The sequence below is a fragment of the Schistocerca gregaria genome, chromosome 4 (assembly GCF_023897955.1).
Source record: "Schistocerca gregaria isolate iqSchGreg1 chromosome 4, iqSchGreg1.2, whole genome shotgun sequence".
NCBI classification, from domain to species: domain Eukaryota; kingdom Metazoa; phylum Arthropoda; class Insecta; order Orthoptera; family Acrididae; genus Schistocerca; species Schistocerca gregaria.
In genome coordinates, this window is record NC_064923.1 from 774,496,709 (window position 1) to 774,520,011 (window position 23,303).

At 40.0% G+C, this 23,303-nt stretch overlaps 1 protein-coding gene across 1 annotated transcript in view; it reads right to left on the reverse strand.

Moving 5' to 3' along the window:
• LOC126266642 (nuclear pore complex protein Nup155) overlaps positions 1-23,303 on the reverse strand; it is a 223,436-nt gene that overhangs the window by 175,168 nt on the left and 24,965 nt on the right. Inside the window, exons 6-8 of the mRNA XM_049971033.1 lie at positions 15,273-15,427; positions 9,822-10,093; positions 9,358-9,608 (exon numbers count right to left, since the gene is read on the reverse strand). Coding sequence (XP_049826990.1) covers positions 9,358-9,608; positions 9,822-10,093; positions 15,273-15,427 — 678 coding nt within the window. The remainder of the gene's footprint in view (positions 1-9,357; positions 9,609-9,821; positions 10,094-15,272; positions 15,428-23,303) is intronic.

Below are 23,303 nucleotides of genomic sequence, written 5' to 3' on the forward strand. Positions count from 1 at the left end.
TATAATTCTGTGTCGAAGACAGTAAAGCCTTGAAGCAGTTGGACCTTGATGCCATGATCCAAGAAAAAACAGCACTCAATGGACTTCCCCTGTTTAGTCCCATCCGTAAAGATCGTCTGTAGAGTTTTAGTGCCCCATTAAAAATGTCAGAAAATATCACATTAAAAACAGAAGCAAGAGAACAATCCCTCCTGTTTGCACCCAATCTAAAATTACACTTTATCTCTGCAATGACCATTGTGGCAGGTGGTTGAAATCTTTGATCTGGGGTTGTACATACTCCGCATCAAGTGAACCCAGCACATGCTGCACACAGATCCCAAACGGCATGTTGCTCGTGGATAATTGGAGGAAAGGCATTACACAGGTGGATGAGTGACATTGTGGTATGCAGGGGAAGTCAGAGCTGCGGGGAACTTACATGCCTGATGTACCACGCCAGATGGAGAGTGGTGGCTCCCCAGCCTCAGCACAGGGACTGAATACGGGGCTGATCCTATAAGCACCTGTGGCCAGTCTAATCCCCTCGTGACGGATAGCAATCTTCAGGTCAGAAGGCCTTGCTGAGCCACACACAGTACTCCATATTGTAGCCATGAAAGCCCTGTAAAACTGGAACATGCACATCCTGACTGCTCACCAAGACCTGTGGCTAAGGCTTTTTATAATATTCAGCATCTTCTGGGTTCTGGCTTTCAGGCCTCTCATCAGGTGTGGTAACCACATAGATTCTTTAAAATTTAGAATGGTGTTCCTCATATGCACAAGTCAGATAAATTAAAAATACGACGAGAATGATTAAAATGGACACACACACACACACAAACACACACACACAAACACACACACACAAACACACACACACAAACACACACACACACACACACAAAACTGAAAACCTGTATTTGCAGCTCAGCTCTCTAACCTCTGCACTGCAATTTGCAACTGATGGGTCACTGTTGCAACACTGTAGGAGGAACAAAAAACAACAAAATCATCCATAAATATCTAACACTGTACAGTACTCCCTACTGTAGACATTATACTGTTTATGGCTGTGGCAAAGAGAGTAACACTTAAAATACTGCCCTGATGAACACCATTCACCTGCTCAAAATGATCTGACAGCACATCACCAACTCGTGACATAAAAAAGCACTTAGACAGGAAGGACTGTAAAAAATTGGGGAAGCAGCCACAAAAGCCCCACTGAGGGGGTGGTTTGAAAATATTATGTGTCCAAGTAGTGTCATGCGCCTTATCAGTATTGACAAATATACCGAGGATGATGTTTACATAGGAAAGCCTGCTGAATAGTCACCTCTATGTAGTCCACACAGAGTGACTAAGGAGATGCCTGGTCTCTTAACAACCACATCAAGCAACAGTTAACCGTGTGCTCCAGGGTCTTTCCTACACAGCTCGTTAAGACGACACTCCAGTAGTTACTGTGACACTTTCAGTTCTTTCCTGGTCTGAGAACACGCATCAGAATCGCCTCTCTCCACAAACTGGTAAAGTTGCCTGTCTGCCATTTAAGATTAAAACCATTGAGGAGGATTTTCTTTGACACTGCTGGCAAATGTCAAAGCATACAGTATCAGATTTTGTTGTGACTGGGGTGCAGTATCATGAGCCACACACAGTACTGATTCCAACTTCCACATGGAGAAAGTCCATCCATGCAGTCACACAGTAGCAGTGCAATGCTGGACCCTGGCTGGCACTGGCCGTAGTTGCTGCAAAAAGTTCTGAGATCATCTGAGCAACGTCTCTGGGCATCATTTGAATATATCCATGTTTCAGCATTGCTCCTATTGGTAAACGACTGTTTACCAGAAATCCTCCTGATGGTTTCAAATACTTTTGTACAACAAGTGGAGCAGTTTAGAGTGTCCAGGAATGCTTGCCATGGCCTTTTCTTGGTCTCCTTAATTAGGCGTCGGCCCTTAGCCTTCTCGAATCTAAAGGCTATGAAGTTGTCTGCAGTTGGGCAGCATTTAAATCTTCTAAGAGCTGCAAGCCTGTCTCGGATTGCTGAATGGCATTGCCCTGTCCACCAACGTACATGTCGCCTCCAGAGATGACCTGAGGACTTTTGGATTGATAGTTCAACGGTGTGATGGATCACTCAGGTGATACGGTCCACTCTTTACAGGACACTGTTGTGGTGCTCAAACACTGCCAGTTGGCTAAACAGCATCCAGTTAGCCCTACTGATCATCCACTTTGGTGGCTTCTTTCAAGTAATCCACCACCCAGTAGGTGGATCAATGGAGGAAAATGGTCACTGGAATGAAGGTCGTCAGTTGCTTCCCATGCTGAGGCTGCAAGGGCTGGAGAGCAGAAAGGGAAGTTGATGGCTGAGGATGACCTAGTAGCAGCCAAGGAATGAGTGGCACTGCCAATGTTGAAGATGCTCAGTTCCTGAGACATCATGAGGTCATCCAAGACTCGACCCTAGGGGCAAGTATAGTTTGAGTCCCATAACACATTGTGGGCATTGAAATCACTCAGTAGCAGAAACAGGCAGGGGGAGTTGTTCAATAAAGCCTATGAGGGCCTTTACATCTATTGCATCTTGTGGAGATATGACACAGTGAGCAGTTATCCACCAACACACACGAATTTAAGCGGCAACTGCTTGAAGGCCAGTAGCCACGGGGAGAGCACAGAAATGGTGTGCATTACTGACAAATGCAGCGACACCTCACGTCCCTTTCTCGTCAAGTCATCCTTACAATAGAGCATATAGCCCTGTAGTACAGAGGCATCAGATGCTTTAAAACGTGTTTCCTGCAAATGCAAGAAAAGGGGGCATGTTCCTGTACTATGAGTTTCATGTTATTCACATGTGTCTTGAACCTATTAATGATCCACTGTAGGATGGGAGCCATTTATCACAGGGGTAGCACTTTAATCCTGGCTTTCTGCTCGGGAGGGAAGCCCGCAATGGGTGGAGGCTGTCTTGGGGTGAGATGTTTGCCCCAGTCTGACATCAACGTAAATTGCCTCTTAAAAGATTCCCAAGAGACACATCAAAGAGAATGATGTCAACATCGTTGGACTGTGTACTTCCAGTCTCTGTTAGTGAGCTATTCTTTGCCTTTGACTTCAATTTTTGTTGTCTGAGGCAGCGTCTGAGTGACAACTGCAGGAGTGGGAGTGGTAGTGGTAGTGGTAGTGGTGGGCAGTGGTGAAGACGATCTTTGGAGGGGGGGGGGGGGGGGCAAGGAGTTCCCCAATGTCAGCAACCATGAACTTTTCTGAAGTTCCTGTGAGAGGGACAGGGGCTTCGGAATGACCGCAGCAGCAGAAGTGCATTGACAAACGCAGGTACTAGTGCCGACACTAGCAACCTCCATTTGTGTGGCAGTTTTGGATTTCTGCACCAGCTGTTTAACAATTGAAGCAAAGGACGTGGAGAACGTCGTGGGGCAGCATGGCTTTATTCGCCTTTTTGGCCTCATTATATGGGATGCACTTTGTTATATTAAGCTCTTGTACCTTTCATTCTTCAAGATATATGCTGCAGTCTGAACTCCAGACAGGATGACAGTCCCAACTCCAGACAGGATGATCCCCAGAGTAATTCACACTCTTCAAGAGAGATGAACAAATGACTCATATGTGGGTGGCCTTACCACATGTGGCTTCTCTGTGATACTCAAGAGTAGCATGCCCAAAGCACTGACATTCAGAAGAGCGCATTGGGTTGGGGACATAAGGTCGTATATTGAGGCAAAAGAAGCCTGCCTTAAGATGCTCGGCTAGTTTCGTGCTGCTGAATGTAAGGATAACGGAGTCTGGTAAGACGAGATCGCCATCCACCCCTTTCATGATATTCTGTAGATCACTATTCCTTCTTGAGCCCATTCAACTTTCAGTTCTTCTTTGAGACCCTAGAATGTCACAACCCCTTTGATTTAATTCAACGTGGAGTGCAGCTCTGTTTCAGTGGCACACTCCCCAATGCATTCACTTCTGCAGTTTCGTTGCTTGCAAGGAATTAGAAAAAGCATCCCTTTTCATAGCCGCTTCACTGATTTGATGTCCCTGCAATGCCTCGTAACCCCATTCAATGTAAAAAGGGGAGGCCTTCTCAAAGCTTCCCTCTCGTCTTAGCTATTAAAAATATATTCTGTCCTGCAGCATGCATTCTGTTACTAAATACCAAACTACATTTTGACTACTTCCGAATCTGGAGAGCTCGTCATATGAGGCCTCTTGTCTGACAATGTTGGTACCTCCAAACAGCCCACCCATTCACCTCCAAATGGCCCACGCATTCCGCTAGGAGGAGGGAGAGAAGGTTTCAAGGGTCTATATTGGTCACATGAGCAGAAAGGGAAATACAAGCCCTAAGCCTTATGCAAATGAGGTGCAGCGTGTTCCCCAAACGTTGTCCACAAATGACTGTTTCTGCTCAACAGGCATGCATCTTATCAGAGCGTAACACACCCTGAGATTAAGGTTTTTTTTATTTTTTATAGTGGTTTTTACCATTCCTGTGACATACAACATTTCATTGCTGCGCCAGTGGTCACTGAAGCATGTTCAGAGCTTGGGGCGGCGGGGGACTGGCAGCATTTACCAGTCCCCACCTCAGGAGCCCCAGGGTTGCCAGGCCTCCACTCAGCAAATGATTACTGAGCCCCTGAGGGCACAGAGGCAGTACAGATGATTAACAGTGATTGTCACTTATATAGCTCCTCAGACAGTTACTGGAGATCACATGCCGGACTCCCATACTAGCACCAGTGCAGCCCTTGACAGTGAACTATATTCTGATTGCACCTGGGCTACTACTTCATGCTCGACCACACTGCTTGACACCTTAGACGAGAATTCCTGTGTAAATATCTTCAGTTTGTATGTTTTCACATGGAATCTGTCGCCAATCGAGCAGTAGTTGGGCATCTCCACTACACATGGTCCCAAAGACAATGTATGGAATCCGTGTGGCAGCTATAGACAGCTCAATGCTAGAACCATTCCAGATTGATACTTAGTACTGTATATCAAAGATGTTCAGTGTCCACAGTAAGCAAATCTTTTCAATGTTGAACTTAGTTTGTGCATTTTACCAGATACCTATGGCACTGGACAATGTTGCTAAGACCACTGGCTGCAAAATGTTCGGAGTATTTGAATTTACCGGAATGCCTTTTGGACTTCGTAATGCTGCCCAAACATTTCAATGGGTTACGGGTGAAATCGGATGTGACGGACGACTTATGTGCATACTGACGATGGCCTGGTCTTGTCAAACTCCGAGGCAGAACACCTGTCAACACCTACGACAGATTTTCACTCGTCTACAAGCACAAAGCCTACTCTCAACTTGTGTAAGTGCTTCTTTGGAGCAGCTGACATACAGTTCCCAGGGAACGCTATCAATGTGCAAGACATGGCCACTCTAAGAGAAAGTAGAAACGTCTGTGAATGCCTGAGGCACCAAACTGCTGAGGTCATCGGTCCCCAGACTTACACACACACACACACACACACACACACACACACACACACACACACACACACTACTTAAACTAACTTATACTAAAAACAAAACAAACCCATACCTGGGGGAGGACTCAAACCTCCAGCAGGAGGGGCTGCACAATCCGTGATATGGCACCTCTAACTGCACGGCCACTCCGCGCAGCCGTAAAGTAGAAGCAGCCGATCTACTTAAAGAATTATGACTATTTCTTGCCATAAACAATTTTTAATGTCCGATTGTTGACTATGATGTCCTCCTAGCCGCACCACTGAATAAACTCTTGCACGTTTCACTGCCAAAGGACAAACTCCAGTGAAATGGTGATGCCAAGTTGGCATGTACCAAGCTGAAGACTGCCATTGCAGAAGCTACACTGTTACTGCAAACAGTTCCACAGACGCCTCTTACCCTCATGGTCGACGTGTCTGTCACTGCAATTGGTGCTGCACTGCAACAGCAAATAGGGGAGCACCTGCAGCCCATAGCCTTTTTCAGCAAAAATTGTGAACTGTATGCTGCCTATGTTACAGTGTAAATTGAAGTGCTGGCACACCAGTTGTGAACATTACAGTAGAGGGAGGCTGTGAGACATCAGCCAATTTCGTGCTAACCGACCCCTCTCCAGGACGAAAAATGACAACAGCGGCCTCTATGTTAACAGGACATAAGCGCTGCACTGACTGGCCGTGACCCAGTTCTACAGTAGCTTCACGACTAGCAAGCCAACTGTATTACTTCACTTGTATTACGAATTGTATATAATGAAGAGATTTCTTATTTGAATGTCACCCGTTGCTTGCGACACTTCTGTGTTATTGTCACAGTTAAGTATTGTCATTGTTCATTTCATAATAAAACTCATTAATACAATTTGCTTGAACTGTTGTCTAGCGATCCGAGGAAGACACCCCATATTCGACAACTAGGCAGGATTCAGCAGCCTATGCTGCTATTAAGAAATTATGTTACATGTTGGAGGGACAGCAGTTCACTCACCACTAACATATGTTTTCTGCCAGTGTCCTGAGAAAGTTTCACCATGTGAGCTGTGATATCCCAACTATATCTAACAGTTCACTGATAATATCATTCATGTTGAAGGAGAACTGTATGTGCCAGATGATGATCTCTCTCAAATCGAAGTGATCACTGATGCAGTTGATTTTGAAGCTCTCATCACAATGCAACAATCAAATAGTGAGCCATTAGATTTGTTGGCGTAATCATCAGCACTACAACTCTGTGTATTACACTGCAACCACTAACACCGGTGCAGTATTGTAATGTCCCCACTAACAAACTGCCACCATCTGTGACTACTGACTTTCTCCAACAGGCATTCGTCTCTTTACAAAAAATGTTGCATCCTGGAGTATGAGCCACTACCAATACACTGAAGTGAACTTTTGTCTCGTCACACATGAACAGATTCTAAGCATTATGTGCGACAACGGGTGACCTGTCAATGGAATAAAGTTAGCTGGCACATCTGGTCACTTCTTGGCATGTTTCTTCCTCTGAATCACAGACGAACATGACCATCTAGACCTTGAAGGATATCTCCCACCATCAGAAGGATACACCTACTGCATTTTAGCCACAATCGTTTTACACACTGGCACGAGATGTTCCCCACTGCCGACATTACCGCTGAAACTGTCGCAAGTGCATTCTTCTGGGGATGGTTTTTGATATGCCTCTGTACATTACAACAGACCAATCTGAGCCTTATCTGTTCAAAGCACTACTGTCCTACTGGGTATGAAGTGGATTAGAACTATAGCTTACCAATTGGCAGTGTATGGTTTAATTAAACGCATGCACTGCACCCAACTCAACTCACAGCGGTGGACAGAAATGTTGCCCATTGTCCTCCTGGCGCCACGTGTGTGTGAATTAAGACGTGAAAGCCACAACTGCAGCACTTTTTTATGGCCAGCCAATATGTCTGCTGAATGAGTTCTTTGCCAATGTGCCAGGCCATTGCATTGTCCAGTCAGATTTCCAGCAAAAGCTTCTTACACAAATTCAGCAACTATGTCCCATTGCTGCAAGGGATCAGTAGTCTAGTATCCCTTTTGTTTTTAATAAGCTAAGAGTACCACCATGTCTTTGTACAGAATGACACAGTTCAAAAGCCACTGCAGCTGCCCTACAATAGATCTTACCATGTCATGAGTAGGGAGGACAAGACATTCAAAATCAATGTGATGGATACGACTACCACCGTCACCATCAACTATGTCAAACCAGCTTTCCATGCACCCTACACTGATACGGACTAATCTACACACACCACAAACTCTTATCAACGCTCCAGCCACTCCACTGTCTCATCACAGATCAGCTGTAATGGGCATGAGAGGCTATATATAATGTTAGGTTGTTACCTTCTCCAATTCAACAGAAAATATCATTAACACTATGGGGTGAGTGGAAAGTTCAGTGTAATGCTATGTGCAAGTAATTAGAAGTTGCAATCATTATCTTTGCCGCAGTTATTGACTTATGTTTTCCTTTTGTTTTATACATGGTTTTTTTCCATTATTGAATGTGCTATTAAACTGAGTCTTACGAGTTAGAGTTTAGTTTTTCTATCACAATAAAGTTAATTCATTCAGCCCCACAACATAGTCTTTTACCTGTACTGTTCAATCTATGCACTGAAGAAGCAACGATGGAAATATAAGAAGGTTTCAGGAGTATGATTAAAATTCAGAGTGAAAGGATATCAATGGTAAGATTTTCTGACAATGCTAACTTCTGTGAAAGTAAGGAAGAATTTCAGCATCTACTAAAAGGACTGAACCATCTAACAAGCACATTCAATGCATAGAGAGCAAACCGAAGGAAGATGAGAGAAATGAGGAGAGCAGCAGAAATGAGATTATGTGCAAACTTAATACCAAAATTGAGAATCATGTTGCAGATAAAGTAGGGAATTCTGCTCCCTAGAAAATAGGAAATAAAATAATGTGACAGACAAATCAAAGACGACATCGAAAGCCTACAGGGACAGGCATGGAAGGTACTATTTATTGAAAGGAGTCTACTCCTATCAAACAAAGGGATTCATTTTAGGCTACAATTCAGAGTAGACATGTCTGGAGAACAGCAATGAGTGGAAGTCAATCATGAACTGAGAGAAACTGGGAAAGAAAAATCAAGGCATACAAATTTTTTTGTTACGAAAGGGTACTGAAAATTAATCAAACACAGCAGACAAAATAAGAAATGAGGAAGTTCTTCGTAGAACTGGTGAAGGAGGAATATGTGGAATAAGTTGAAAGCATCCAACAAATGGTTCAGGACACTGGGTGTTAAGTGCTACTCTGGGATGAAGAGGCTGGCACAGGAGAGGAAGCCTGATGAATGCAGTCCCAAAATAAAATTATTATCTCTCGGATTATCCCCAGACAATCCCTAGTAAAACTAACTTCAATTATCAGCCAGCTTACCATATATTGTGTGTAAGAACCACAGCACCATCTCCCAAATACAAATGTACAATCAAAGTTTAGTTGCAACAGAGGTGGTGGCAGTGATGGTAGGTGGTAGTGGTAGTAGTAGTATTTTGTGTGTGTGGGGAGGGGGCGTGCACATGCATGTGTGTCAGCTGTAGTGGACAAATTTTCAATGATCACATTATATTCAACACACTATAGGTTCGACATTTCTGAACGATCTTTCTGATACCACTTCATATTGCAGCTTCATCGATTTCATACCCATTTTCTCCATTCATTTAGTTTCAATGAATTTAACTGAACTGCAAGTATGCATGTCAAGAAGTGTTCTTATGCAAGTATCTGTTCGTTAACAATTATGTTTTACTTCAAGTCATCAGTACTTACCCCTGCTGTAATGTGCCAAGTTTACATTTCTTGGTTGCTGAGGCAATGCACATGCAGCAAAGCCTGGAGGAAGTCTTACATGGACAAGATGTAATGCATATGGTCGAACTGTAAGTGATGTGACAGGACTTGTTGTGAAATACAGACGCACTCCTGCTTTTGTTACTGCCACAAGATTCACATGAAGAGATTCACGAGCTTCTATTGGCGATATGCTCACAATGTGGCGAAAAACATTGCTATCTAAAGTTCTGTAACAAAAACGTGCTGTAAGTATCTTGTATTAATGATGTATGGAAACTCGTGTAGAGAAAAGGAAATTAATACTCCAAAAAGTATATTATTAAAGCTCAATAAATGATAAAGAACAATAAACACTGTTTGTCACAAAAATAGAAATAATATCTAGAGCACTATCAGTTATTGTTTTCTGAAACTTAAAAATGATAACAGAGAAAAATTACCTAACAATATTGACAGCATTCTGCACTACAGTTGACTGACTAGTTGTAACAACATGACTCATTGATTCTCCGTCTTCACCAAGGTCATAAACACTAATAGAACCTTTTTCAGTCAGTGTATATAATATGTTGCGACTATTATCAACAGTAATCTGAACAATTTGGTCTTCCTCAACAAAAGCGCCACTTATGAATGAAGGTACCAAAAATGACAAGGCACTTTTTGAGTGGTTTACTTTCTTGCAGCGTTTCCCAAACCAACTGCCTTCTGCCTGCAAAAAACAAAAAAGATTTACAGAAATTAGGTAATAATGTTTAGCTTTACAAAAATTTAATGTAAAATGAACAAATCATATATGATTGGGATATCTGACAAACAACATTACGTATGTCCATAAAACACTGTCAATGTCAAAACTGTCTTTTCTGATTGAAATTTTCCCGATGAATTCAGCTATAATGCCTGTAAAGGCCAAATACAATAGTAGTTAGGTAAATGCGCATATCAGATTATATACGACATGTATCTTGTAAAACGACACACACTCAAAACAATGTAAACTGCAAAGACGTACGCATCAGTACACAAAGGAATCAAAGAAAAGGTTAACGTAGAAGTAGAAACGTGTGCCTAAAAGTATTTCTTACACAATTTCCTGCAATACTTCACTATACGACCATCTCACTGGAATGCAGTATGACCACCAAATATGGCAGCTTGGGATCAAATTCATTCTGGCCTGAGCAGAATGCTACGTATGTGTGCGTGAGAGGCGTGCTTGCTTGTGTGCATGAATGTTGCGTGCTTCTCCTCTGTTGATGAAGGGTGTGGCCGAAAGCTTTGTGTAAGTGTCTTAATTGTGCCTGTCTGCAACATTAAATGTCTCTTTTACATTAAACAGCAATCCATCTTTTCCTAGATTAACTATGTCAGTTACTAAAGACAAAATGTTTGAAGTCATATTTACAGCATCACTGATTTTACTTCACTAAAGAATATTTAAAAGTGTATAACATAACAATGTTTAAATGTTTCAAGGGTATTATTTGTAATTTTAAATATGTATGCATATAAATCACTTCTGCATGTATAAATATGCAATGATTTAGGTCTTGGGCATAAGCTACTATTGTAAACTGGACCAATAAAAACCCAAGACAATACAAATGTTGTCGGGGAAGAAGACCCAATGATGGGCTAAGAAGTACATCTTAAGCAACATTTTCGTAACATCTGGTGATATGATCTCAATCCTCTATGTGCAATATTATGATACTTCTCTGCCTTGCAGTTGCCCAAGAGGTGCTTGCAGACACCTATGAAGGACAGCACTAACATTTTTCATCTTCACTCGCTGTCACTTTCTCAGTAATCTCTGGCGTACGCAATTCTGCACTATGACATACAGGTCTTATAGTGTCACAGTAAAAATATGTCAGCTGACAGACATCATTTGAACTTTGTCCTCCATGATGTCACATTTCTAGTTGATTACTCTAATCCTCGATACGGTATTTCTCCCTTCAAACCTGTCAACACACCTCTGCTTGTTTTCAGTTTTATTTTTTCCTTTTGGCAGCTTTTTACAAACAATTATTCACTGAAATATGTCCCACCCAGTACACTTATCTTTATATAATACTGATGGATAATTATTGTTTATTTTCTTCCAACCTCTTTACCATCTTTTACAATTACTACCCATTTTAATTTTCTCCTTTCTTCTCCTCAGCCAGATTTAAAAGCCTTCTCATGTCTTACAGCACATGGTAAATTAGAATTCCTCATTGCTTTCTAGATAAAACCAGCTATTTTTGTCAAACATGAACATGACAAATAAAATGTGATATTTACACAAATACAAGGAATTTCTTCTGAATTAGCGCAAAACGCAGAAATTCACAAACCTAGACCAATGAAAGTCATTTCCAACTAATGGCAACCAACACGACACAAGATAATTGTGGATGTCTGAACACAACTCACTGACAATGTTATTTCAGTGTCCAAGACAGTTTAGATCATTCTTACAGTGAAGACTGCAGCCTTCAGTTTCTGTACAAAGGTTGAGTGCACATATAGTTTGTGAGGGTAGCACAAACACTAGGGCTGCGAGTGGAGGCACACAGTACAAACCAGGGTAATAAAGGGGAACTTTTATTAATCTGGCACATAACAGGGGAAGGGGGGGGGGGGGGTGTGCCCAAAAGAAACCAAACATAAAAAAGTTATTCATTCACATTTTAAGCACAAACTTTTAATCCCCTTCAAAGTACTCTCCATTTGCAGTAATATACTTGTCTAATCTTTTATCCCATTTTTCAGAACACTGTTTAAATTCATGTTTTGTTATACTTGACAGCACCTCCACTACTTTTTTCGTCACCACAGTAACATCAGCAAAACACTTTCCTTTCATGTCTACTTACATTCCAGGAAACAAAAACCGCACAGGGCAAGGTTGGGTGAGTATGGGGGTTGAAGAACAGTGGTCATGCCATTTTTCGTCAAAAATTATCATACAGACAGGTCTGTGTGAGGAGGGGAATTGTCATGATGGAAAAACCAGTCATCCGACTGCGATGTTTTCAATATTTTCACACGTTCAGGTCATGGAAGGATGAGTGGAACGAGGTTTGTCGTCAACTGACATTTCACCGTCTTTTTTAAAAGACGAAAACCACTTTTCCCCAAAGCACCATCCGTGTATGCCATTTTTTCTAAACATTTCTAGAGATTATGTTCCACTTTTTCTGGGCAAAAATTTGAATTTCAACACCACACACTGTTCAAGAAAATCAACCAATGCAAAAACAACAATCACACAAAACAGTTGTCACTATACACTCTGCCAAAACTTGTCCTGACCTCCATCAGTGATGGTATGCAGCTTGTTGACGTTGGAATGTTTGCTCTGTGCCCTCCTGACGGCAGAACATAGTACTTAAAAAGTTCTACTCACCAAAAGTTCGGTTTCTTTTGGGTACAGCCTTGTAAAGTTACATCTGTCAGCCAAACACGGCAAGAATCCTGGTTGTACACTAACAGGAGTTTGTGTTCCACAGTTTTTGACACTTATTGTATGTATTCAGCTGTAAAATACAGGGCTACAAGAGTCTGAATATGGGCATTTCTTCTTTTCTGCATATCTAATTATTTACCAATTTTATTTTTCTCTTAGTCGAAAGGAAAGTTACATGGTTGTCCTTTATTTCTGACACAGAAAGCATAAAATATTGAGTGATGACTAAATTATTGTGGAATTAGTTCATGAAGATGATGAATCTGTGGAAGAAGGGAGCGAAGACACCACAGGAGGTCTTCTTTATTTTGACAGGAATATAATAAACAGATTAGGAGACAGCATTTCTTGGCTTGTTACTGTTTGCTGGAACCTACAGAGCTTTTCTCTCCACTTCATGGATATGTGGATGTGCAGGACACACCATCAATGATGGAGATGAGAGAGAAAAAGTCTGACAAGTTGGTTGCTATTCATGAATTTCTGATACTAATAGGGGGAAAGCTTTAGTAAAGCCTATACCCCTGCAGAATATTCAATGATTGATGAGCAACTCATTCCATTAAGGGAATTGTTGCTACAGAACGTTGCTGGACAAGGAGCTGACTTTAATGGGAACATTGTGAAAAAATAAGTGTGAGTGGTCTCTTACATTTCCAGAAAACCTCTCTCAGTAGTGCTAATATCATTAGTACACAATTATGCCAAGACCGACGCAGAGGCACGTGCCGATAAAACAACAGAAACTGTTACTCTTATAATTGCACTATGGGTGGTGAGGACACGTGTGGCCAGTTATGCAGGAACTAGTGCGTTGGCAGAAGAACATGGAGATGGCTCCTTGTTGTGTTGTTCAATCTCAATATCTCAGCACTAAACCCTTATGCCATGATGAACATTAATCAAAAGGTACAAAGAAGAATTTTCTGAAGAAGCTTGCCAACTTATAGTGGAGTTCTGTCAGGAGAATTGGTAACAGTCACATACCCTCAACGTTATGGAGACAAAGTAGTTTCTGATGGCCCACAGCACAATAGTTGGAAACACCAAAAGCACGATCATCGTCATGAAACACACGAGGAGACTGGAACCAAACTACCACTGCCCAAGTGGAATAGGTGCCACATCTGCCCAAGAACAAATGACAACAAGCATTCATTCCACATTATGTGCTACTTTTCTGAAATATGTATGCAAAGTGCATTACAAAGTTATCTGCACAAAAAATGCTTAGTCCCCTGAAATATTTTTATGGTCCAAATAGCTTTACATTAATAGTATATAGCTTTTTTTGTATTATGTTATTTTGCCTTTGTTCCTCACATAATAAATTACAATGTCATCAAATGATGTTAAGTACATGCTGTTTTCATTCATTTATGTTTATAAATCATCAATAAACTGTAACATCTCATTTTTCTCAGACAGACATATCTACTCAGCTTAATTTGTGCCCAGGTCTAACTGACCAACACCAGCACTAGTGTTAGCTCTTGTCGCCCAAGTACTTAAGGGTTAAACATTCTTTTGCTAAGTGTGAATTGTATACTTCATAACTTCTGTGTGGAAGTCCCAAGACATAGTTTGATGTCAACTGCACTTCACAGATTTCATTTGCAACAAAATGGCTAATTCTGTTGAATGCTCACTATTACTTAAAATAATTCTGCAAAGTTCTAAACTTAGAATCTGAGGCAAGTGGTGTTATTTCAAACTTTAAAACATTTCAGTAAAGCTACTGCTGGATCACTAGCATTGAATGTAGTTGAAAATTTAATTAGGTTCAATATAAAAATTTACTTTATGATGCTGAATTCAGGGCACACTACTGATCTGCTTCCATACCATTGACAAGGAAGATAAGGATTTAACATCCTGTCAATGACAAAGTCATTAGAGGTGGTACACAAGATCAGATTGGATGATGAAATTATCTGTGCCCTTTCAATAGAATTATCCTGGCATTTGCCTTAAGCAATTTAAACATCACAGAAGACATAAACCTAAGGCTGGATGAGAATTTGAATCACAGCCCTACTGAAAAGCTGTCTAATAGCTGATCACTACACCAACTTACTTAATGCCATGTAATCAAACTTTTAAGTATTAGTCACTGCACACACAAATGAGCACTCTGTCATGAATACATATTGACTGTATAAAGTACTTTTAGGAAGATCCTACATTTCCTATTATAGCTTACTTCAGATTGGCATGTCCACATCCAAGTGTGCACACACACACACACACACACACACACACACACACACACACACACACAATGTAGGTATTTTAGTGGTATATGGTAATCTGTATAAACACAAATGTGGTCTATTATTAGTTTCAATTCTTCATATCTTATATTTAGGATTTCTTGTTATGTAGTTAGTGCAATATTGTAGATTCTTATCAAAAATTTCAGAATTACCTTGTATACGATCTCACATAGACTCCCATCACGGCCACCCAAAAAGAGGCGGCCAGAGAGAGTGCTGGAAACTGTGTTGATTGTGACACCATCTGTTGGAAGTGCAAATACTGGTTCTGGGAGTAAGTGCATTTCTTCGAGATCACCAAGGGGCCCTACAAACAGTCTTTTTCTTTAATCTGCAGTGAATAGATCACTTAAGATTGTCACCAATAAATTGCTATTAGATAAATAAAACATTCCAAAATTTACTATCCCACCACTGCCTAAAGAGTTCTTAAGACTAATGTAATAGATTGTATTAACATACTCAAGAATATAACAATTTTATTCACGTACAGAAAGTATAACCAGATATGTTCAACAAACAAGGTTGCCAAACTTGTTTAAATTTGAGAAGAAGTCCGCAAACATGTGTTATTAAGTACTAATTGTACCATCAGGCATAAGTGACGTATTTCTAAAACAGATGCTTAGCATGTACTGTGTACTGATATACTTTTTCAATTCTCTGGATCTTTATGCAGAGTGGGTGTATTTTATAAGAATTTATTTTAATAACTGTGCATAACTGCACTTTATTCCAATACACTACCTTTAATGCTGCTGCTGTTGTGGTCTTCAGTCCTGAGACTGGTTTGTTGCAGCTCTCCATGCTACTCTATCCTGTGCAAGCTGCTTCATCTCCCAGTACCTACTGCAACCTACACCCTTCTGAATCTGCTTAGTGTATTCATCTCTTGGTCTCCCTCTGCAATTTTTACCCTCCACGCTGCCCTCCAATACTAAACTGGTGATTCCTTGATGCCTCAGAACATTTCCTACCAACCGATCCCTTCTTCTAGTCAAGTTGTGCCACAAACTCCTCTTCTCCCCAATTCTATTCAATACCTCCTCATTAGTTATGTGATCTACCCATCTAATCTTCAGCATTCTTCTGTAGCACCACATTTTGAAAGCTTCTATTCTCTTCTTGTCTAAACTATTTATCATCCATGTTTCACTTCCATACATGGCTACACTCAATACAAATACTTTCAGAAACGACTTTCTGACACTTAAATCTATACTCGATGTTAACAAATTTCTCTTTTTCAGAAACGCTTTCCTTGTCATTACCAGTCTACATTTTATATCCTCTCTACTTCGACCATCATCAGTTATTTTGCTCCCCAAATAGCAAAACTCTTTTACTACTTTAAGTGTGTCATTTCCCTATCTAACTCCCTCAGCATCACCCAACTTAATTTGACTACATTCTATTATCCTTGCTTTGCTTTTTTTGATGTTCATATTATATCCTCTTTTCAAAACACTGTCCATTCCATTCAACTGCTCTTCCAAGTCTGTTGCTCTCTGACAGAATTACAATGTCATTGGCGAACCTCAAAGTTTTTATTTGTTCTCCACGGATTTTAATTCCTACTCCGAATTTTTGTTTTGTTTCCTTTACTGCTTGCTCAATATACAGATTGAATAACATCAGAGATAGGCTACAACCCTGTCTCACTCCCCAACCACTGCTTCCCTATCATGCCCCCGACTCTTACAACTGCCATCTGGTTCAAGTACAAATTGTAAATAGCCTTTCGCTCCCTGTATTTTACCCCTGCCACCTTCAGAATTTGAGAGTATTGTTTGCCTTTCCTTAATCTATTTTCTAAGATATGTCGTAGGGTCAGTATTGCCTTACGTGTTCCAATATTTCTACGGAATCCAAACTGATCTTCACCGAGGTCGGCTTCTACCTGTTTTTCCATACGTCTGTAAAGAATTCGTGTAAGTATTTTGCAGCTGTGACTTATTAAACCAATAGTTTGGCAATTTCCACATCTGTTAACACCTGCTTTCTTTGGGATTGGAATTATTATAGTCTTCTTGAAGTCTGAGGGTATTTCGCCTGTCTCATACATCTTGCTCACCAGATGGTAGAGTTTTGTCAGGACTGGCTCTTCCAAGGTAGTTCTAATGGAATGTTGTTTTCTCCCAGGGCCTTGTTTCGACTGAGGTCTTTCAGTGCTCTGTCAAACTCTTCATGCAATATATCTCCAATTTCTTCTACATACTCTTCCATTTCCATAATATTTTCCTCAAGTACATCACCCTTGTATAGACCCTCTATATACTCCTTCCACCTTTCTGCTTTCCCTTCTTTGCTTAGAACTGGTTTTCCGTCCGAGCTCTTGACATTCATACAAGTGGTTCTCTTTTCTCCAAAGGTCTCTAATTTTCCTGTAGGCAGTATGTATCTTACCCCGTACTGGTATATGCTTCTACATTCTTACATTTGTCCTCCAGCCATCCGTGCTTCTCCTGCCTGAATTTAACTGATAAAAATACAGTAAATGAGGCAGGCAAAAAGGAATACAAACATCTCAAAAATGAGATCGACAGGAAGGTTAGGTAATGTCATCCAAATATTACAGGTTTGAGTAATAAGGTGAAAGAGCTTCCTGTCTGGAAAATTTACAGAACTCTGAAAAGAGACATCCTGCATCTGAGTACCACATTACCACAGGTCTGGATAAATTACATATAAAAGAGTATACTCTAGTAGCTAACTCAGGCAGAACTAATATGGGAAAAGGATGCATTGTTACATATATTAAGACAGAACACAAAGTTCAAAAACATTGAGATAATTGCATTTTGTGCTGATCAGCACACTAAGTGTGTGCTTGTGAATTAATACCGAATAATAGTTCACTTTTAATTATAACTGTATATAAATCCCAAATGAGAAATTTGAACTGTTTATGAGGAATCTGGATTCCTTACTGTGATATCTGTCATACAGCAGCAAGAAGTCATTAGTCTGTGGTGACTTCAATGCGGGTTTTCTAAAATATTCTGATAGGAAAAATGATTTGGAAACCTTATCATAACCTACAATTTTATCTCTGTAATTAACTTTCCAACATGGAGTGTAGCCATGTATGGAAGTGAAACGTGGACGATAAATAGTTTAGACAAGAAGAGAATAGAAGCTTTCGAAATTTGATGCTACAGAAGAATGCTGAAGATTGGATGGGTAGACCACATAACTAATGAGGAGGTATTGAATACGCTTAGCAAGAAGAGGAGCTTGTGGCACAACTTGACTAGAAGAAAGTATTGGTTGTTAGGACATGTTCTGGGACATCAAGGGATCACCAATTTAGTATTGGAGGGCAGCGTGGAGGGTAAAAATCGTAGAAGGAGACCAAGAGATGAATACAGTAAGCAGAATCAAAAGAATATATGTTACAATAGTTACTCAGTGATGAACATGGGTCCAGAAACATGTACTTTCTACGGGGCCCTCTGGACCAATCCAGTGGTCCTGAAGGGTTCAAGTCAGATGTTTGCATACTCTGTGATGAAAAGTGTGCTCGTGGGCCATCACGCATGAGCCACATTTGTATTTGTTGCTGCAGTGGCACAGCCTCCAGCAAGGTAGGCAATGCATTAATGAGAAAGTCCATGTAATGCATCCCAGTTAACTTTTGTGATTCCAAGTATGGCCACATTAATCTATCATCTTGTATGCCTGCCCATACGTGATTGAGAATCTGTGTTGATGTCCTCTTTCCTGAATTGCTTGGATCTGCAGTACATTTCTGCAACAGCCACTGACAGAACAGCTGTCTGATATGATGATTCTGTGGCCTTATGGCTGAATGCACTGTAGTACAGCAACTGTTCATGAAGTAACCACCTCCCCTCTCCCCATCCCCAGATAAGAGATGTAATGGTACCTGTGTCCCTTAGACACAGCGAAGTGTGACGAACAGCTTATCAGAGGGCACTCTTTGCTGTGGATATTTTCCAGCATAGACGGCATGGGCTCGCAGGCTACATTCATTTGCTAAACCATGGCAGAATATCGTCTCTGCCATTTCATTTCACTTTTCGAGTAGTAGGCTTCCATTGGTAACAAGTGGTAGAAGAGAGAATATGTAAATGTAATACACCATTTGTACATACAAACAGTGCAATAACAGTAAACACGTAAGTCAATTTGTGTTTGCAGGAAGGTAGAACACTATGATACGTACTCAGAGTTGACCGTCTTTTACAATAAGGCACACAAACACAACGGAAACTAACGTAGCCTACAACACGACTCAAACCGCACAACTGCCTGCAGACCACCTAATGGTAGGTACAGTATTGTGAGTAAGACACCATAATACCCTGTCGACACATTTGATGGAGTACCAATGCAACAACTATGCTAATATTCGTAACCAAGCATTGTGCAGCCCTTTATAAACACGTGTTTATCTCGGAAAGCATGCATTTGCAGACCAATGTTTATTGGACTTATTTTTCTTGTTTTAATGAGTACTACCACCCCTTTAAGTATTCAACGCTTTAACACCCTGCAAAATGTTACTCATTTGAGAGAAATTTGTCTAGAGTTTCATGTCACTCCTCACATGTTTTGTACCTATTTTCTAATGACAACATTTTCATTATACACAATGGACAAATTTTTGTTTGCGTGTAGCCAGACAGTTCAACATTTAATAATCGTTTCACATCATCTGTACATACCTTTCTTTAAGGTAAAACTGCTTAGAAATAGCTTTCAATTCACAGAAAATTTACAGGTCCTTCGAATTTCTGTTTGGTAAACTTCAAAACTGCCATGTAAATTAAGAACCAGAGGAATGGACTGAAAAGCATTACACACTGACTGTGTCATACACATTTCAATGAACTATTAAGTATGACCAACTGAGAAAGAAAGCTACAGCCAGAGCAGTCTGAGATAGCGGATGTGTGAGTGAAATGTGCCAGCTTGAGTTAATGTATGTGTGCTTTTCTTTCCTTTCTGAAGAAAGCTTGGCAGAAACCTTAGTGTGCAATAGTCTTTCCGTTGTGCCTGTTTTCAACTCAATGGGACATCTTTACGGTGGGTAGTAATTATCCTTTTCATAACAGTCAACGTGAACAACACTGCTTTGGAGGAATTTTCTTGAGATTTGAACCATGTACAACTGCTCTTCAGAGGTAATGCAGCATTACCCATGGAAATCTACGAGACTCAGCCCTCCAAATAGAAACTGAGATGAACTTTGCTGATTTCAAGTCTTCTTCAACCGGATTATGCAGGTTCAAGAAACCACATGGAGCAAAAGATGCAAAGGTTTAGAGTATATGCCATTAGTTCAAATCTGAAAGGAAGATGAAGCTGGCTGTTATCCCTAAAACTTTTTTGTCTAATGTTGATCAGTCAGGTTTTGTGAAAGAACTACAAGAAAACTGCAGTTTATCATTTCAAGGCAACAAAAAGACAGACTTTTGTGCAGTCGATTAATGCTATAACATTCATACATGACAATGATAGGGATAAGAATGAGTGGATTACTGTTTCTGTAGCTTTATACCTGTCTTTAGAGACCTAAGGAATATTGGGACACAAATAATACAGAAGGACTGTTTAGTGATAAAAATCTTATAGTCAACCTATCACAATGTGGAAAAATAGGAAAGAATAACTAACATTTCTTTTGAAATGGTTTCTAACCATTTGCAGGAATTAATTTATTGCTTTTGTTGTAGTCTTGGCGTGAGCATGAATATACCTCTGTCTTTCAGGAGGACAATGAAAAGACTACTGACATAATTTAGATTCCACCTGGAACAACCAATGTGACTCTCAATAAGGAATTTTTCTGACTGTCGAAAGTATTTTTAAGGCAACTGTTGGACAATATAATTTCTGATATCTCCATGGCACTTGAGGTTTATCAGTACTGTATTCTTAAATTTCAGTCATTCATGCATATTAGTCTGCACAAGAACATTTTACGAATTGCTTTAAGTATGCTCCTTATAGAGCACACTAAGCAGAGCAACAGCCATGACCATTTCTTACTCCATCGCAACTCTGTCTTAATTAAGCTGGTAATTACTGTGACAAGCCTGAGAGCATTAAGTTTTCTTTCCTCAACGTCTCTGGTCTACATAAAATATTTGTATTCATCATTCAAATGACACTCTGATTTATTTTGACAACTATGGGGAATAAAGAAGGAACTGTTTCATTGTTACAAAAATACACATTATTCAAAAATTATCGAAGGAACTGTACTACAATAATTATAAAATGTGGTATTTGTAAGAACATTTCATTTCAATAAATTAAAGTCGTGACTCATGGATGTCACCTGTAAAATAACACTCAACACTGCCTTTATTTATTTTCGTCCGCTAGTCACCTTTCTAAGAGTTAGACATGCAACAGTTTAGCTGTCAATACAAACTGACTCATTCAAAACAGTAATGTTATTTGACTTTTTTTTGTACTTTTTTGGTGGTTCAAATTCACTTGTGTCACTCTGGACATAGTCAAAGTGGTGCTATGCTATCCTGGCATGACCTCGCATGCTAGGCACGAAGGGCTGTACAAACTGCTGTTATAAGCAGTTCTTTGTGTGACAAAAGAGGGCAACTTCAGCAGTTTTAAATAATACTTTTTTTTAAATATTTGCAGGGTACTTCTTTCACTGTATTTTTCCTCCATAAAAATTTCAGGACGGGTCCCTTGTGATAGCTGCCTCTGACCCATACATTTAATTTATGTAGTCATCTTACCCCAAAACAAACCATACTCGCACCCATAGTTACTGCAGACTCCTGTGTGTTGATGCAACATGAGAACATCTCCAAGTATGGACAGATACTCTCGGGAAGTATTAATCTCATTGTAAAGAAAAGGATACAGAATAATTCAGAGAAATGGTGGAAAATATATATCAATTCAGCTGTCCAGTGAAGTCAGCACATCATCTGATGATTGAATCTGTCTACTATTTGTTGGCGAGTTGTGATAATTTCACAGGGGGGCAGAAACAGAATTTTTAAACAGTGTTAGTTCCATTATTTTCAGCAGCTAATTGGAGTTCAACCTAATAAAAAATGTGTGCAACAGAAGAACACAGTTTCCCCATGAAAACTTGTGGCAACAGCTTAACATAAGGATTCTGACAAAAATAGTGTAAAAATACATTTGTCACCACAAGTAAGTTGTAACAGAAATACTGCAACTACATAGTTATCTGAATGTATTAAGAGATGGTGAGGGTAGAAGTCACACATTCAAACAGGCTACTAAACACAAGCTGGGTAAGAACACACTGTAACAGGTTTTTCTTTTTGGTATGGGTGTTGCTGAAATACTGGGCATTATTTGTTATATATTTAAGTTACGATAAATGTAAAGAGAGCTGCATTACAGACTAACAAGTAAGCACCGAGCATTGCTAACAAAGGAACAAGATTGCAATGAAGCTGTTGAACTTAAATTATAAGCCTCACATGAATGAAATAGCTACATCTGATGCTGGAAAATTCTGAGTGTCTTATTTACTCTCTTATAAGACAAGGTTTTTCTCAAATTCGCCATTAAAAAACTATGGGGTTGTCTTATATTCACATATTAAACTAATGCTACAAAAGTCAACATTTTTACTTTGATTAATAGATTGATATAGGGGTCAGCTTACATTTACTGATGAAGCTTGGGCTATTGGGGTCGCACGCAGATTTATTTTGAAGAATTGAGAACGGTAGGTAAGGCAAACATTACTCATGCTCGCATGGGCTTGAGATTTCCTGATATGCCGAAGCACTCTATACAGTATTGCCTTTGCTCAAACAGTCACATAACATTTGACTCTTGTGTTGCAAGAGCAAGGGATATGTAAGAAAGTATGGACTAGCAACAACGACCATCTATTACTCTGCTTAAAACTGGAAAATTTTGTGGAACACAAGACACAGAATTTAATGCTATCATTTTACAAATTACTGTTGTATTTCAATAAGTTTGCTATAAGATTTCTCAAACTTGTATGGATACCATATGCAAACATTCATGGTGCTTTTTAAGCAAAGTTAACATTGAAAGGCAAACATGTTGTCCTCAAAAAACATTACTTGATTCTCAATGCAAGAATATTTTCTTTGATAATGAGATACTGTCATGATTTACCAAGTGGACTGCAAATGATAAATTTGGTCGCTGTTCACTCATTACAA